General features: G+C 41.5%; 1 protein-coding gene across 1 annotated transcript in view; it reads left to right on the top strand.

The window, feature by feature from the left end:
* Window positions 1–16,017, top strand: part of GDAP1L1 (ganglioside induced differentiation associated protein 1 like 1) — a 425,118-nt gene extending 409,101 nt beyond the window's left edge. The window contains exon 6 of the mRNA XM_086932567.1: window positions 14,672–16,017. Within this exon, the coding sequence (XP_086788693.1) occupies window positions 14,672–15,015 (344 nt within the window). The 3' untranslated portion in view covers window positions 15,016–16,017. The remainder of the gene's footprint in view (window positions 1–14,671) is intronic.
* The last annotated feature ends 352 nt before the right edge of the window (window positions 16,018–16,369 follow it).

The following is a 16,369-nucleotide window of genomic DNA, read 5'->3' as shown; positions in this document are numbered from 1 at the left end:
TACTTTTAAGAGGCCTCTACCTTATCCGACAAGCTTAAGGCACAAGGTTACCCTAAACGTCTCATACACAATGCCCAAAAGCAAGCATGGTATTGCCCAATGGAAATTCTGCTATCTCCCAAAATCAAGTCCAACACAAACCGCATAGTTTGCGTGACCACATTCTTACCAGTATCAAATCCTATTCAAAGTCCGTTTTAAGACACTGTGCTACCCTTAACGCTGGCGACTTGAATATTGAACGCCCTCTCTTTGCATTTCGCAAAAGTCGTAACTTGAAAGACCATCCAGTACGAGCAGCATTACCTAACCCCAAGCCGGCTCAACTCTTGATGCACACTGGGGCCTTGAACCACTGATTGGACATGCAAAATGTGGTAATAGTAATGTGTGCGATTTCACAATAGAAGGCAAGGAACTTACTTTTAACAATGTTGTAATTAAATCACGATTCTGATGCGTGTTTCTTGGGTCCCAAGATTCACAATCACATAAGCACTCGAAAAGGCTCCATTCATTCAATGTTTTGATGCCAAAACAAACGTAGAGAGACTGAGGCGTCGCGGGTTTCACGCGCACACGTTTCGGGCACGAGACATTGTAAGAACCGCCCAGATAAAAAGTCCCCTGAGGAAGAGCAGTTAGCTCGAAATGCATTGGGCATAATGATTGAAAAAATAAATTTTGAAAGTTATGATGATTTAATAACGACGCATTGATGAAAAATAAATGAAAACAGCACATAAAAAATACATGAACACTTTTTTTGAAAATTGAATGAATGGAGCCTTTTTGAGTGCTTATGTGATTGTGAATCTTGGGACCCAAGAAACACGCATCAGAATCAGTATCATACCCCCAATGCTCAGTGGGAGATTCACATAAAGCACCAACCACACTGCTGAAAAAGATTACAAATTTAAACAGTATAGCAGAAAACACATGAGTGCAGAGCCACATCCCATTTGGTTCATTTAGTAATTAAATCACGGTCATTTTCAAACTGCAATACTTGCAATGTAATTTATCTGATTCAATGCCCTTGCCTTAAAGTTTACATTGGCCAAACAATGCAGAAAGTGAAGACCCCCATCGGACAACACTGTAGCAGGGTCCGCTGTAAAACCCAGAATGCTCCTCTGGTAGAACATTTCAATCTTGCCGGCCACACAAGGATGACATTAAATGAACAGTTATCAGCGTTGTGAAACCACTACCCAGAGGTGCAGACATTGCACAACTTTTAAACAAAGAGGATCTGAAACGGATTATCCACACTGATAGCATCAAGAACGGATTGAACAGATATGAAGATTGGACCACCCTACTCATGGTTCCTCATGGTTATACCTTATTTGTTGTAGTTCTTATAACCTATCATGTTCTCTTAAACACAAAAATGCCATTACAAGTATACAACATGTATTTCTGTTTTTAATGCACTTTTAATTAACGGATGCATGTATTGCTTAATGTATCACCTTTTCATTTTGTAACTATCATCTATCTTCTCTTCCATTTTCATTTCTCTATTGCCGTAGCATGCATCACTGAACTATAGTCTCTCTTCCGTGTCTTTTTAATACACCCCTCACCCAACATGGCCGCTGTGACACCACTTCGGATCACGTGTGGCTGTAAGCGCTATAAACTCGAGCGTGTAATCAGCCCACCGTATCCCAGCCATCGAGCTATGGATCGGAATCTTCCTTGATCGGTAAGCGTGCATGCATTCCACACATACACCTCCGAGCATAATCGCTGTGCAAGTCTTGATCCTTACTCCTTTCTTCCCCATGGCTGAAAGTGCATTATCCACCCAGTCTTCGCCGCAGCCTTTGACGTTTACCGTATACTAAGTATCCTTAAAGTATAGACTCATTGTAAAAGCTGCAACCTAATCACTCAAGGTAAGTGGCTCAACCTTTTTGCTACCGGCGTCTACCGCCTTAACCTTTATCCCTCTCACCCACACAATTTTCTCTCACCAGGTCGCCTATGCACAGCCACCTTTAGGCTCCATCCAAGCCTCCACGCTCTCCGTTACTCCGCCCGTAACAACGTCTACAAGGTTAGCGTAATTATCCTTATATTCACTGCCGCCATCACGTCGCTCACTCTCTGCCCTGCTATGCTCCACACTTCATTCCGGCCAGCTCACCCTAGCATTCGCAGCTCGGTTTTCACTTAGCCATCCATGGAATTCCACAGGCACAGCGACAGGATACCTATTTGCACGTTGGATTTGTAGTTCGCCTCATAATTGTATGTTTGCTTTTTTCAAGCGATTATAAATTCACGTATTGGTTTTCACAGAGGCAACTGTAATATCAGTGCATACATTTTTCACCGGTTCTTTCACGGAGGACCTTGCACCACCATGCATGAGTTCTTTGATCTACTGCCCTCGCTCATTTAAGTTCCATATTCGCTCTCCGTGCACTTGTCTGACAACAGCGTTGGTAATCTTAGCATGCACAGTACTTTGCACCAGGTTGTCACTTTTATCCCTCCTACTATGTACCTTCTAATTGTTTCTCCCCTTCTACCTTCCTTCCTTATTTCCCATATCTCCACAGGCATTATATAATTCAGGCTTGTATTATACTCATCCTGATGATGATCCTAGTATTGTTTTAAAAGGATCGAAACGTCGTCGACTTCTTTAAACAGCATTCACACTAATCCAATGTGATAAAACAAGTGCACTAGCTGTTTTTTCCAAGCTTGCCCTAATTATTCATATTTTCCACAAGCTACCCTTGTTTTGCCTGAAATGTTTCTGTCTAAATGTAATTGTTTTGTGTAGGATGCAGGATTGTGTCCCACTGTACTGTTGTGCTCCTATTTGCTTTTGCATTTATTAATTCATTAAATTGATTGTCCGGCTGGACATCTTCAATATAGCACTGACTCAAGTCTATATTAATCACCTCATTACTGTGTCTTTTAAGGACCATTGTTTTTGTAAAAAACTGACACCCAAGGTCCTTATCCACCTTGTTTAAAATATAGTACAACAGCCAGAACCACGCTGGTGCTAATGTATTAATGACTGGTCTACAGATGAAGAACTTGAGCGCCAGACTCGCCAGGTCAACGCCATCTTGCAAGATAAAATAATGCATGCTTCTGGCACATTTTTGAAAGAGATGATTACAGCACTCGCCTGGCTTTAAGCTTCATCACTTCACCGCCAACTGGTGGAAAACACACTTGGGTCTCCTTCACCACAAGTCATGTCATGAGGGTCACTGAGAACCAGGGGCAGCTCCTCCGTGAGAGTGGAGGAGCGTCACCCCACTGCCAAAAATGCCTCTCTGAAAATCCCCAGAGATGAAAAAATACAATGGTAATAAAGTACATTTATTACCTATTTATTATTTATCCTCAGGTCCTGAACCAAGTGTCAGGACTGGGCGGGGCCACTTCTGCTGAGTGGCAACATTGAGCTGTGCACTTCAATTTAAAGTGTGCATGTTTTTTTATTCGGGAGTCTTGTGACGGCCAGCCAGACATGCACATTCTAAACTTCTCTAACCTAGCTAGCTTAAGACAGCTGGACTAGATCAAGCGCAAGACTCTGGCGCTGCTCTCAAGCTGGTGAGAGCACCATCAGGATTGGTTAGGGACTTTGTTCCCTGTATGCCCCCACGCGTGCCCTCCGCTCGGCGGATCTATCTCTTGCCCGCACAATTAAGATCCGGAGGAGTAGAGCCGGTGGCCGCTCCTTCAGGTATCTGGCCCCGAAGCTCTGGAACTCGATCCCCCTAAGGGCTCGGGCCACCACTAACCACATGCTCTTCCGAAAACAGATTAAAACCTGGTTGTTTTCTTCCATTTAACATACTCTCACTGGCTGCGTTATTGTACCTTCTGGCATGTCCAAGCGCTGGAACGCCCCGCCTCTGGGGTAGCCATGCGCTATATAAACAGAATTAACATAACATAACATAACAATTCGTTGGTGACAGAGCAGAACACAGATGGAGTGAGAATGTAAGTTGTTATTTCTTTTTATTTTCACTTACCACTCACCTTCCATGCATGTACTCACCAATTACACATTTGCCCGCCCCTCACGTCACTCTGACTACTTGCCAGCCGCCGCTGCTGAAAACTAAACATAAGGTTGATGTAGATCTTGGCATCAACTGGGTTATTGGTGTCTGTGCAAAGGGCCAGCAGAAAAAGACGAGCAGGAGTGTTTTGGTGCGGGCAGTTCGTGGTGCCTAAATTAGAAGTAGAGGTATGTCTCTTTCTGTGCTTGGAATGAAAGTGTCCGTAGCAAGGCACTACACCCCATACAGTGAGGGCAGGGAAGGAGGAAGATGGTCTTAAGCAGTAAAATAGGACATCCGCTGCTAGGCTAGGCGCCTTGTGGACATTATCCTTAGACCATCATATGTAAATACACCACAGGATGAAATGTATGACTGATTTACAAAGTGTTCAAAATGTATCGATCGATGATGATAAAATGTATAAAATGGTATACTTTACTCCCCTAATGCTGTTCAAAAGAGTGTTTGAAACTATTTAAACGTGAAATTGATTAAAAATGTGAAGTTCGCGTACTACTGATTTTAGGAATTAAACATTGGAAAATTCACAGTACCTCTTTTTTTCTCAGACGCCCTTGTATGCCGAACTATTACTTACAAAAAAAAGCAAAGTGGTTGTTAAAAATCTGTTGCAAAAAAGCTCCTTCCTGATGTGCACCTTGCTCTAACCCACAAACATAACCTTTGCACAATTCATAAAATGGTGGAAAAAGACAAGCATTTTCTGTAAAAAATGACATTCGCGCCCCCTTGTGTATATCATGTAATTGAGCACCAGGACCTTATCATAATGCTCTGTTTGGTTAATTTCAAGCGAGTTTAAGAAATATATTATCAAAATGCTCTCTGTTCTCTAGTGGTTTTCCAGTGTTTTTAAATTGTTTTTAATTGTTGGCACTTCGAATAGTGCAGGACCAAGGTACTCTAAGAGATTGGTGTGCCACAGGTGACATCACGACAAAAAGAAGCAGCAACAACTGTTAGACCAGCCCATGAGGCAAACAGCTCCTGTCTCATTGTCATTATTTAAGTATACATCTAGCAGGTTTAAAAAAATGTAATGAATTTCTATTTTTTTGCATGTTGATAAATGTCTGTTCATGTTTTTGTCCTGCTACTGGAGCATAGCTTCTTTGGCATCGTTTTGATTGGATGAGCTGGATACTTCCACGGACGAACTCCAGGAACTACTTTAAGGTCTCTCTTACATACAGCATTAGCTGCGGACTTTGGGCCTCATTTACGAGGTTTTGGCAAAGGGCAGCGCCACAAGGAATGTGTGCATCTATGAGATACGGCGCATTCCTGTCCTTTTCCCCTGGCTTGGTGCACAATGGACTGCCATGCGCCAACATAAGCACCCTTGCGCCATGGTGCAAGGATACCTGCATTGTAAGGGTGATTGTTATTGTGCAGGAAGGGATACCTTCCTGTACAAAAATAATAATTAATGGCGTGTTGCTCCCTCTATGTGGATGCAGCACACATAGAAAGAGTAAAAAACAAGGAGAAATAAAAGTATTTCTCCTCATTGGGCCACCCTTATGCCGTCCCTGGGATGGTGTACGTTTTTGGTGCTGCCTTAAATTTACAACTCCTTGTAAATCTGGGGCAGTGTGAAAAAGCCATGGGAGGTGCTGGGAACGCCCACAGCAACACCCATTGAATGCCCCTAACTAGTTGCCAGCCGCCGCGGCTGAAAACCAAACATAAGGTTGATGTAGAGCTTGGCATCAACTGGGTTATTGGTGTCTGTGCAAAGGGGCAGCAGAAAACGACGAGCAGGAGTGTTTCGGTGCGGGCAGTTCGTGGTGCCTAAATTAGAAGTAGAGGTATGTCTCTTTCTGTGCTTGGAATGAAGGTGTCCATAGCAAGGCACTACACCCCATACTGTGAGGGCAGGGAAGGAGGAAGATGGTCTTAAGCAGTAAAATAGGACATCCGCTGCTAGGCTAGGCGCCTTGTGGACATTATCCTTAGACCATCATATGTAAATGCACCACAGGATGAAATGTTTGACTGATTTACGAAGTGTTCAAAATGTATCGATGCTAAAATGTATCGATCGATGATGATAAAATGTATCGGTGCTAATTTGGGCAGGTATACTTTACTCCCCTAATACTGTTCAAAAGAGTGTTTGAATCTATTTAAACGTGAAATTGATTAAAAATGTGATGTTCGCGTACTACTGATTTTCAGAATTAAACATTGGAAAATTCATTGTACCTCTATTTTTCTCAGACGCGCTTGTATGCCAACTATTACTTACAAAAAAAACCAAAAGTGGTTGTTAAAAATCTGTTGCAAAAAATCCCATTCCTGATGTGCAGGCTTGCTCTAACCCACAAACATAACCTGTGCACAATTCTTAGAATGGTGGAAAAAGGCAAGCATTTTCTGTAAAAAAAATGACAATAGCGCCCCCTTGTGTATATTATGTAATTGAGCACCAGGACCTTATCATAATGTTCTGTTTGGTTCATTTCAAGCGAGTTTAAGAACTATAATATCAAAATGCTCTCTGTTCTCTAGTGGTTTTCCAGTGGTTTTTTAATTTTTTAATCGTTGGCACTTCGAATAGTGCAGGACCAAGGTACTCTAAGAGATTGGTGTGCCACATGTGACATCACGACAAAAAGAAGCAGCAACAACTGTTAGACCAGCCCATGAGGCAAACAGCTCCTGTCTCATTGTCATTATTTAAGTATACATCTAGCAGGTTTAAAAAAATGTAATGAATTTCTATTTTTTTGCATGTTGATAAATGTCTGTTCATGTTTTTGTCCCGCTACTGGAGCATAGCTTCTTTGGCATCGTTTTGATTGGATGAGCTGAATACTTCCATGGATGAACTCCAGGAACTACTTTAAGGTCTCTCTTACATACAGCATTAGCTGCGGACTTTGGGCCTCATTTACGAGGTTTTGGCAAAGGGCAGCGCCACAAGGAATGTGTGCATCTATGAGATACGGCGCGTTCCTGTCCTTTTCCCCTGGCTTGGTGCACAATGGACTGCCATGCGCCAACATAAGCACCCTTGCGCCATGGTGCAAAGATACCTGCATTGTAAGGGTGATTGTTATTGTGCAGGAAGGGATACCTTCCTGTACAAAAATAATAATTAATGGTGTGCTGCTCCTTCTATGTGGATGCAGCACACATACAACAAGGAGAAATAAAAGTATTTCTCCTCATTGCGCCACCCTTATGCCTTCCCTGGGATGGTGTACGTTTTTGGTGCTGCCTTAAATTTACAATTCCTTGTTAATCTGGGGCAGTGTTAAAAAGCCATGGGTGGTGCTGGGAACGCCCACAGCAACACCCATTGAATGCCCCTTCAATGCAGAAAACTGCATCAAAAGGAACAAATAGTTACAAGGCCGCATTAAGCCACGCAAAGTAGCGCTCCAGTGGTGCACAGTCCTTGTAAATATCCCCCTTTCTGTCTGCTCCTTGCTTATAATTGGATACCTTTCTTGTCTTTCTCAGTTTGATGCTCCTCATTCGATGGCTTTCTTCCCTATTTTTGGCTGAAGATCTGCCTGTGAGAATAGCTTGTTTATCATAATTTTGAATCAACGAGTTGTATCCTTCCAGACTAACCTGAAGGAACTATTGATTTAATTTGTTTTTAGAACATCATGGGAGTCGATGGCCTTCCTCACTCACTCTCTTGTGGCCGCCTCCTCATCAACAGCCCCACAACCTACTTATCTGCTTCTACCTTGCCTTTCTTCTTCCAGTCCCAGCAATATTTGTTAAAAAAAAGATTTTTATAATTTAAAAATGGTTTTTGCACAGGCGCTGTACAACATTATCTGGCCAATCCCTTCCCCGCTCCTCTGTTGCTCCTTCACCCCTCCCCTTCCACCCCAGCTTTATTTTTTTCTAATTTTTATTATTTTTGCAAGGGTCTGGCAACCGCACACTGCGACTGCACCACTTGTTTCGTTCATTTTGCACTCCTCTGGAAAGTTTTTTTAAATTTGCTGTTTAAAATAGGCATTTGCCATTTTGGAATGTTAAATTAAACTTGGCAAAATCACCACTGTTGCTTTATCACAACAGTGCATACACGGATAGCCATTTTGCAATGCGTTTTATTTACAAGAAAAACATTTCAGGACGGCTGCTCATGCATGTGCATACATGAGGATGCTCCAGTGTCATCTTGGAACAGTGTTATTTAATAAAGCAAAAGAAAGAAAAAACATTCAAAGATGGTCGCCCATGCAATGCATGCACAAACCACGTGACACACAAGTGAATATTTAGGATTGCTTTCTTTTTTTGGCAAAGCAAAACATATCAGCACTGGCAAAGCAAATACCTCAACAGTCACATTTTAAAGCCTACTCATATTGACTTTTCCTCTTCTTGTTTAAATTATTAGATTACATTCTTGTATTTTTTGCTTAATTTAAAATACAAATATCTCACACTTTACCTAGCATTATATTCTTCTCTGCAACGTCCTCCCATAAGTCCTCACCGTTTTCACCTCCCTTCTCTCCCTCCTCTTTTTATCGGGAGACAGTGTTTTTAAACAAAGGTGCCTTAATGTTTGTTGGCTGTTTTTCAACTCTTCGGTAATACGCTCTAAGAGATGTGTTGAACGCAAGTGCTTAGTCCATTATCTCATTCTTAAGGAAAATAACTTTTGTCTTAGCTCTTTTATTCTATAAATATCACGTTTGTGTCGGCTGAACTACATCCCAAACATCACAGTTTTGAAGTAGAACCCCTTAAAATACAGATCATTAAACATATGTAAAAAAAAGTATGTAGGGGCATATTTACAAGCGCCTATTGTCACAGGAACATCTTTTTTTTTACGACGTACCTGTGGCGTTAGGGCTCGCCTTATTTATCAGGCAGGATTAAGCCACTGAACGTGGCTTAACGCCGCCTTGTAAATAAGGCGTGGGAAATGGGTGTTGCAGTGGTCGTTCCGCCACAGCACCCATTGATTTTGACGCTGCCCCCTATTTACAAGAATGGCATAAATAGGAGGCAGCGTCAAAATTAAGACCAGCGAAAACCTGGTTTTAAAATGGCAAAACGAGGATAAATGCTTTATTTCTCCTCGTTTTTTTCTGTTTCTTTGTGTGCAGCACACATAGAAACAGCAAATTACCATGAATGATGTTTATGTGCAGAAAGGTGTCCCTTCCTGCACATAAACAATCATTTAAAAATGACGATTTGCAACTTCTATGTGCACTGAACAATGCAGCACAGATAGGAGTTGCAAATTGCCATTCTGGATTGGTTATGTGCAGGAAGGACATCTTCCGGCACATAAGCAATCATTCCCTCAACGTAGGCACCCTTGCACTATGGTACAAGGGTGCTTGAGTCAGCACAAGGCAGCTGGATTTAGGCCCAGCACAGAGATAAACTCAGTGGTGTGCTGTATCATTGCAAATAGGACGCATCCCTACGTTTCTAAATTGACGGAGTGCGGTGATAGCAATTTTGGAGCTAAAACGCCCTCTGCCCTTTTTTTTGTAAATATGCCCCTTAGTCTTATTTGTAATACACTCACAAAACTCTCTTGGGTCCAGTCAGGCTCTCTTGTGAAACCATTAGCTCAACCCTGGGTAGCTGTGGCTTAAACAAAGAAACATGTGTAAAGCATTTAGAAGCACCACAACAATGAAATAAGAAAGTCACACAACACAAAAGAAATTTGACAACAAATTATAAAAATAGATCTTATTTTTATGAATTGTTTGACACCAAAACAAATAAAACCTACCAGGTTGCAAAGATATAGAATTTTATGTAAATGGTGAATCACTGAAAAAATTCCAAAACCATTGGTAAACACAAAGTTTGAAAACTTTGTAAAACTATTGTAAGGTTGGGTTTGGCTACTCAGCTTTGGGTGACTAACTTCAACAAGGAGGAGGTCAAAGAGGCCAATAATGAGGTATAGGACAGTTACCTTGCCACCAAAGCAGTCTCCAGCCCAGTTCCAAATCTATGGCCGGACCACCATAGACTTCCATGTAGTGTTCCAGATGCAAGGGTTACAGGATGCTGAAGATGCTGTAGGATGCTTAGGATGCTAAGCAGTAAACAGGGGTCTTCCTGGGGATATTCCTCAGTCCACGGTGCAGGTGTGGTGACTTTGGCCAACAGGGGTCGATGTCCCTCGAAGTCCTCTTTGGTCCAGCAAAAGTCCTGTTGCCACTGGACTGCTGGTCTCCGGTCACAGTAAAACTAGTGGTTCATTTTGGTGAAGGTTAGAGTCTGTGTTGGGCGACCACGTTGCACTTGGATGACTTATTCCAGGTCCAGCAGACTTGGGTACAACTTTTCAGCATCTGGACTCAGTCTCCCAGGCTGCACATTGCCATCAATCGATTGTGGCTACTGACTTTTCAGAGAGGCTACTTCAGCTTTTGTTACCCTGGTGCTGTAACAGGAAGTCAGCCAACTGACTCTTGGAGTTCACCTCTTTTGTACGGGGCTCAGGCGTGATATTTCCATGAACCAGGCACCACAGCACAGTCCTCTCTTTGCTATCTCAATAAGCAGCAAGTGTAGTCTAGCATTCTGGTGTAGCATCTGCTGCCAGGTACTGGGAACAGCAGGGCTCTCTTTTGTCGGTCCTTTCCCAGTCCAGACATGATCTGAGGTCTGGGTGCCAGGGATGCCATATTTATACCAGAAAGTGCCCTTGAGGGATCAAGTGGTCACTAGCCAATGGTCTACCAGATCCCTTCCCGCATATTGATGACGTCATGCAGTGTGTGGCAACTACCTATTCCAGAGTGCATTGTTCTGCCCACTCCCAACATGGCTGAACCTTTCTCTTAGTGTGGGGAGCTGGGTAGCCCACCTTAGAGGTGTGGCTATCTGAAGGCCACCCGCCCATGGGAAAACTGGTTCGGCAACTGGTTTTTCCTCTGTCCTCGATGCCAGTTCACCAGAAGAAAAGACAAGCACCTCTCGATTTTGGTCACCTTTTGTCCCTCAAAGGTAGCTCCCCCTTGGAAGCTCGCCTTTTGGGCTAACACCCTGTGTAACTTTCTGCCAGGGATAGGTAACACCTCTTCTAATGGCAAACCACTATTGTGTCCTTTCTCAGGAGACATTAACATCTCTCCCAGGAGGGTAGAAAAGCTATCCTGTGGCCAGCATCTGCAAATGGCCACTGGAAAATTTGGGCAACAGAGTGGCAACTTTCTAAAAGTTGAATATACTCAAAATTTACACTAAATTCAACTTGGGCATCAGGTTGAGTTTAATTCAATGATTGATACCTTGAAGTACCAACTTTATTTGTCCCACTCAGACGTCAGCCCAGCTGTTTTGTCAGCCTTTAACCCTGTTCTCGCAAATGGGGATACTAGTCTTTCCATAGTAAAGATTACTATTTAGGGGTTTTACTGCTAGGACATATAAAATACATGTCCTACTTTTTAATATTCAGAACCCTGCCTTAGGACTTAACAGGCCAACCTTAGGGGTGACTCCTAAATATATATTAAAGGGAGAGTTTGGAGCTTTGCCATTGGTTTAAATTGCTCTTCCATGCTGCAGTGGCAGGCTGGGAGACACGCATTACTTTGTCACACTCAGGGTGGCACAATAAGTGCTGCAGGCCCTTTTGTATACTTTAACTTACAGAGCGAGGGTACCCCCATGGTACCATATACTAGGGAATTATAAGTAAGTTACTTTATGGCAATTGATTGTAAGCCAATCACACATGTACTTTAAAAGGTCAGAGCACTGGCACTGAGGACTGTTTAACAGGCCTCATTGCACTCTCGGAGTTGCAAAAACCAGCAGCATCAATCCAAAACATTGGGAATGTTCATGAAAAAAACATACTTTCCTTACACAAACCAATTTAGAAAAATAGAGTACATTTCAATATTTAAAATGATACTAGAACAACGATGATCCAATCAGTAGAACTGGAAGCATGCAATGTTAAAGGATTTTTGGAAAATAGTGCTTAAAAGCACATAATGTCACTTGCGTTCATCTATTCAAGCTAGACTCAAGTAAAGTTATAAGTTCAGGACGACTGTGATGGAGCACATGTCGGATACAGGGACCTGGTTAGTCCTGCTAAAAAAGTTATGATCTCAAAGTCTGGCTTGAAGAAATCCATTCGCAGTAAAAGAGGGTGAGATGAACAGGGAGAGTGTCATGGATGTTTTTTGCTACAGCCCGAAGAGCAGGTCGGGCAGCACAGGCTAGTGTCACTGTAGCATGAGGAGCCTGTCGGATGTTAAAGATGGTCTTTGCTAGAGTCTCCCTTTGGAGGTTACCCTGGGCTGTCATTGGTGTAGCGAGTAGTGCAGATCTCGCACAGCGTGTAGTTCATGTAGCATGAAGACCAGGCTTCGCATTGGCGGTCATCAATGGTGGCAGAGTGTTGGGGTGAAGTGGCTTGTTTACTGCCACAAGGAGCCCAAACATCAAGATGTCATGTTTCCTTTTTAGGAGGAGGTCACACTGATGCCAGCCAAGGGTCCAGGACCAGGGAGGCACCTCTTAGGCATCAGGAGCTCACTCCGGCAGGGGCAAGCAGTGCTGCTTAGACAGGTCCAATTGCAGGTCCAGGCAGATCCAGTTGAAGAAGGTCAGCTGGGCAGTTGGAAGGAGGCAACTGTGTGCTACTCCATCTTAAGCACTGTGACTAGCGATGCCATGGACCATAATGTAAATGATTGTCAGGTTAGGCGAACCAATCTCTGGTGGATGGGTTCACTTATTCTTTGAAACTATATAGTTTCTCCTCAAAAACTAAGAAATGTTCCAAAATGATGCGTTAATAACAAATGTTTCTTGTTTTCATCATTCATTTATTCATCCACCAGGGATTGGTTTGCCTAACCTGACAATCATTTACATTATGGACCAAACTTTCTAAAGCTGGCATTTTCAAAACTGTGACTTAAAATCTATTGTTTCCATTAAAGAGGATTGTTTAAATTACAATGCATTTGAGTGTAACAATGCATTTGAGTGTAAACAGCATATCTATATCTGCTTCCAATCCAAAATGATCACTGATTAAATGTAATAAGGTAACCCAGTGTTAATCAATTGGAAAGACAGGCCGTGCAACAGTGACAAATTGCTTTAGGTGTTTTTCACTGTTAGTAAATGAAAAACTTAAACACACATGTCCTACTTTTTAAATACAACACACACTGCCCTATGAGCCTTTAGGGAAAACCCTAGAGGTTGCTTAGATGAATTAAAAAGAGAGGTTAGGCATAGCAAAGGCTTTTTGACACTTTTAAATAGCAGTTTAAAACTGCACTACAGGCTGCAGTGGCAGGTCTGAGATGTGCTTTAAAAGACGACTTTAGTGTGTGGGACAATGAGTGTTGTAGGCCCACTAATAGCATTTAATTTACAGGCCCTGGGTACATGTAGTACCATTTACTAGGGACCTATAAGTAAATTAAATGTGCCAATTAGGTGTAGGCCAATTTTACCATGTTTGAACAAGAGAGCAAAAGCACATTAGCAAGCACATTAGCACTGGTTAGCAGTAGTAAAGTGCACAGAGTCATAAAAGTCAACAAAAACGGGTTCGGGTTCGGCAAAGGAAGGAGGTAAGGCGTGACCCTGGCAAGAGGTCCAGGTCCAACAGTCATTCATACGTATACTACATTGTGTATGGACAGTACATTTTTGTGTCGTTGATGTTTTTTTAGCACTAGGACTTTTGGGAAAGGATTTGTTATTTAGAATTGAAGATGCAGTGTTATAGTGTAGTGAACATGGATGTTTAATGCTTCAGCATGGAATTGTGCTTAGTAAAAAATTAACACTGTGATTTAGGGAGAAAATATTTATGTACACCATGTAGCTCAAGTATATTCTAGCAGAACCTCATTTACAACTAATGGTGCAGGTAACGCAGGGTGTAAATGTATAACAATTAGGATCTTACATTTTCTCAAAGGACCACAAGAAATGTTATTGGACTCAAACAGTACTCTTCAGGACATTGGCGACTAGCCTTTAGTTATTTACTTATGCCTACTGTTGTATGATTATGGTTATTTCAATTGTTTCTGCTCTGGCTGGTGTCTTGTCTGTTTGATTTTGCAGGGTTGTCATTTTGGCTCAGTTGTAGGTGTTGAGTAATATTCGTTTTAGAAATAGGATTCTATCAGCTTCTGGTTATCAGTGGCTTGTAATCTTGCTGAAAGAGGCTTCCATAATTTAGCAGGTTAGATTGAAAGATGTGCCACCAGCATTTCTATCTTGTAGGGCGTAATGATTATTTTGTTTGCCAGTATGGGACACAACATCCTTTTCTGTGAGTATCTCTTAAGCTTCAGCGGTTTCATTTATTTCCTTATGTCTAATGCACACAACTTTGAAACTGGACTATTTGGCAACAGGGAACTGGTGAAAGGTCTTCAGTACAAAGGAGATGAGGCTTTAAATGTAGGAGGTGTCTTGCCATGACATTCTGGATGATGTGCTGTTGATATTCTGTGCCTATAGCAACCATACTTCATTTTATGTTAGTACAATTTCATATTTCATGAATGAGATTGTATGTTGATATCAGCTTGAGCTTCTTTTTAACTTTTACTCTTTTAATTCCGCAGGACAAAAATGTGAACTATGGCTATGTGGACATGTTTTTACTCTAGCTGATATTCTACTGGGAGCCACTTTACATCGACTCAAATTCCTTGGACTTTCTAAAAAGTATTGGGAAGATGGAAGCAGACCTAACCTGCAGTCCTTCTTCGACAGAGTACAAAAAAGATACGCATTCAGAAAAGTGTTGGGAGACATACACACCACACTTCTTTCAGCTGTGTTACCTAATGCCTTCCGAATGGTGAAGAGGAAACCTCCCTCCTTCTTCGGAGCGTCCTTCCTCATGGGATCGCTGGGAGGCATGGGATACTTTGCCTATTGGTATTTAAAGAAAAAATACATCTAATGCCGGATGTTTGATGTTAGTTTGGTGTCTGTACTGTGAAATCATGAAGCCAAGTGACAGTAATGAAATTTGAACAAAAGTTAAAATTATACAAATAATTATATTGTTAATGTAAACATTCCACAACATAGCAGTAGGACTTAAACTGGAGAAATAATCAAATTGTAAGCGCCTTTTTTTTAGGTAAAAGAAAAAGTTGACTGGTGAATGATCTGCTTTATTTTCTGATTATGAATATCCTATTCAACAAAAATTGAGGGAAATAGTTGATCTGAATTGAAATATTGTCAAGATAGCAAATCAGTGTATTTCTTTAAAAGATCACAATAAGTATAATTTTCAAGGTAAGTGTAATGATTCTTCCTGCCCGATGTATTCAAATTCTGTATTTCAGCAAGGCAGGTTGAAGGTCTTCTATTATTGGACTGTCCCAATAAACTATATATTGTTAAAAGAAAAAGAGTGAGAGCACAATAACGGGACATTTCGTGGACATGTGGAGAACACCAACAATGGCTTAATTGTCGCTGAAAATAGATTTGAATTTGCATAGTGTTATCACATCAACAATCACTTTTTCTATTATTTTCATTAAATTGAATATTTTATAATGAGCTGTTTTTATAATGTATTAGCCTTCTGTTTGGTTTCGTCTTTTTTAATAAGGGAAATTAGGCCTATTCAATTGAGAACAGACTTCATTTTAAGGAGTTAACTTATTCATTTATTTGTATGCCGTTTCTATGTATATGCATTTCACAGAATTGTTCTTCTGTCGCTCAGAAAGGAGGCTTACTTTTAAGCATGCGTCTTTATGTGACAATATCAGGACACGAATTCACAGATCCTTTACCATGATGTCTTAATGTTTTCATATTTATTCACTTAATTTAACACTTTCTTGTGCCTTTTGCATGTGCAAAGACATTGATTTCCACTTTTGCCATAAATGGAAAGTTAAAGAGATACGAAATAAATCACCTGGTGGGATAAACACATTAAGCTTCTAAATCTGTTTCAGGCTTGTTTTCTGTTTTTCATAAACTTACAAGTATGGTATTTGGTGGCGGACTTTTCACAGGTACGACATTTCACATTAAATCTGTATAATTTGCTGCATAGCAATGTCTAAAGTATCTGAGACAGCAATCACTGATGCCTTTTCTTGGTGTCACATTCAATCATATCCCAAAAAAGCATCATACACATTTAGGGCCTCATATACAAGCCCATTGCGCCACCGGTGCATCACTTTTTTTGACGCAGTGCCAGCGTCACATGCTTGCCCATATTTACAATGCCACGTAAAGGCACCCTGACTGACTTTTCATGGCATTGTAAATATAGGCCCCTT

The sequence above is a fragment of the Lissotriton vulgaris genome, chromosome 7 (assembly GCF_964263255.1).
Source record: "Lissotriton vulgaris chromosome 7, aLisVul1.2, whole genome shotgun sequence".
In the NCBI taxonomy this organism is placed as follows: domain Eukaryota; kingdom Metazoa; phylum Chordata; class Amphibia; order Caudata; family Salamandridae; genus Lissotriton; species Lissotriton vulgaris.
The sequence above is the reverse complement of the archived record's forward strand: the minus strand, read 5'-3'. Positions and strand labels throughout refer to the sequence as shown.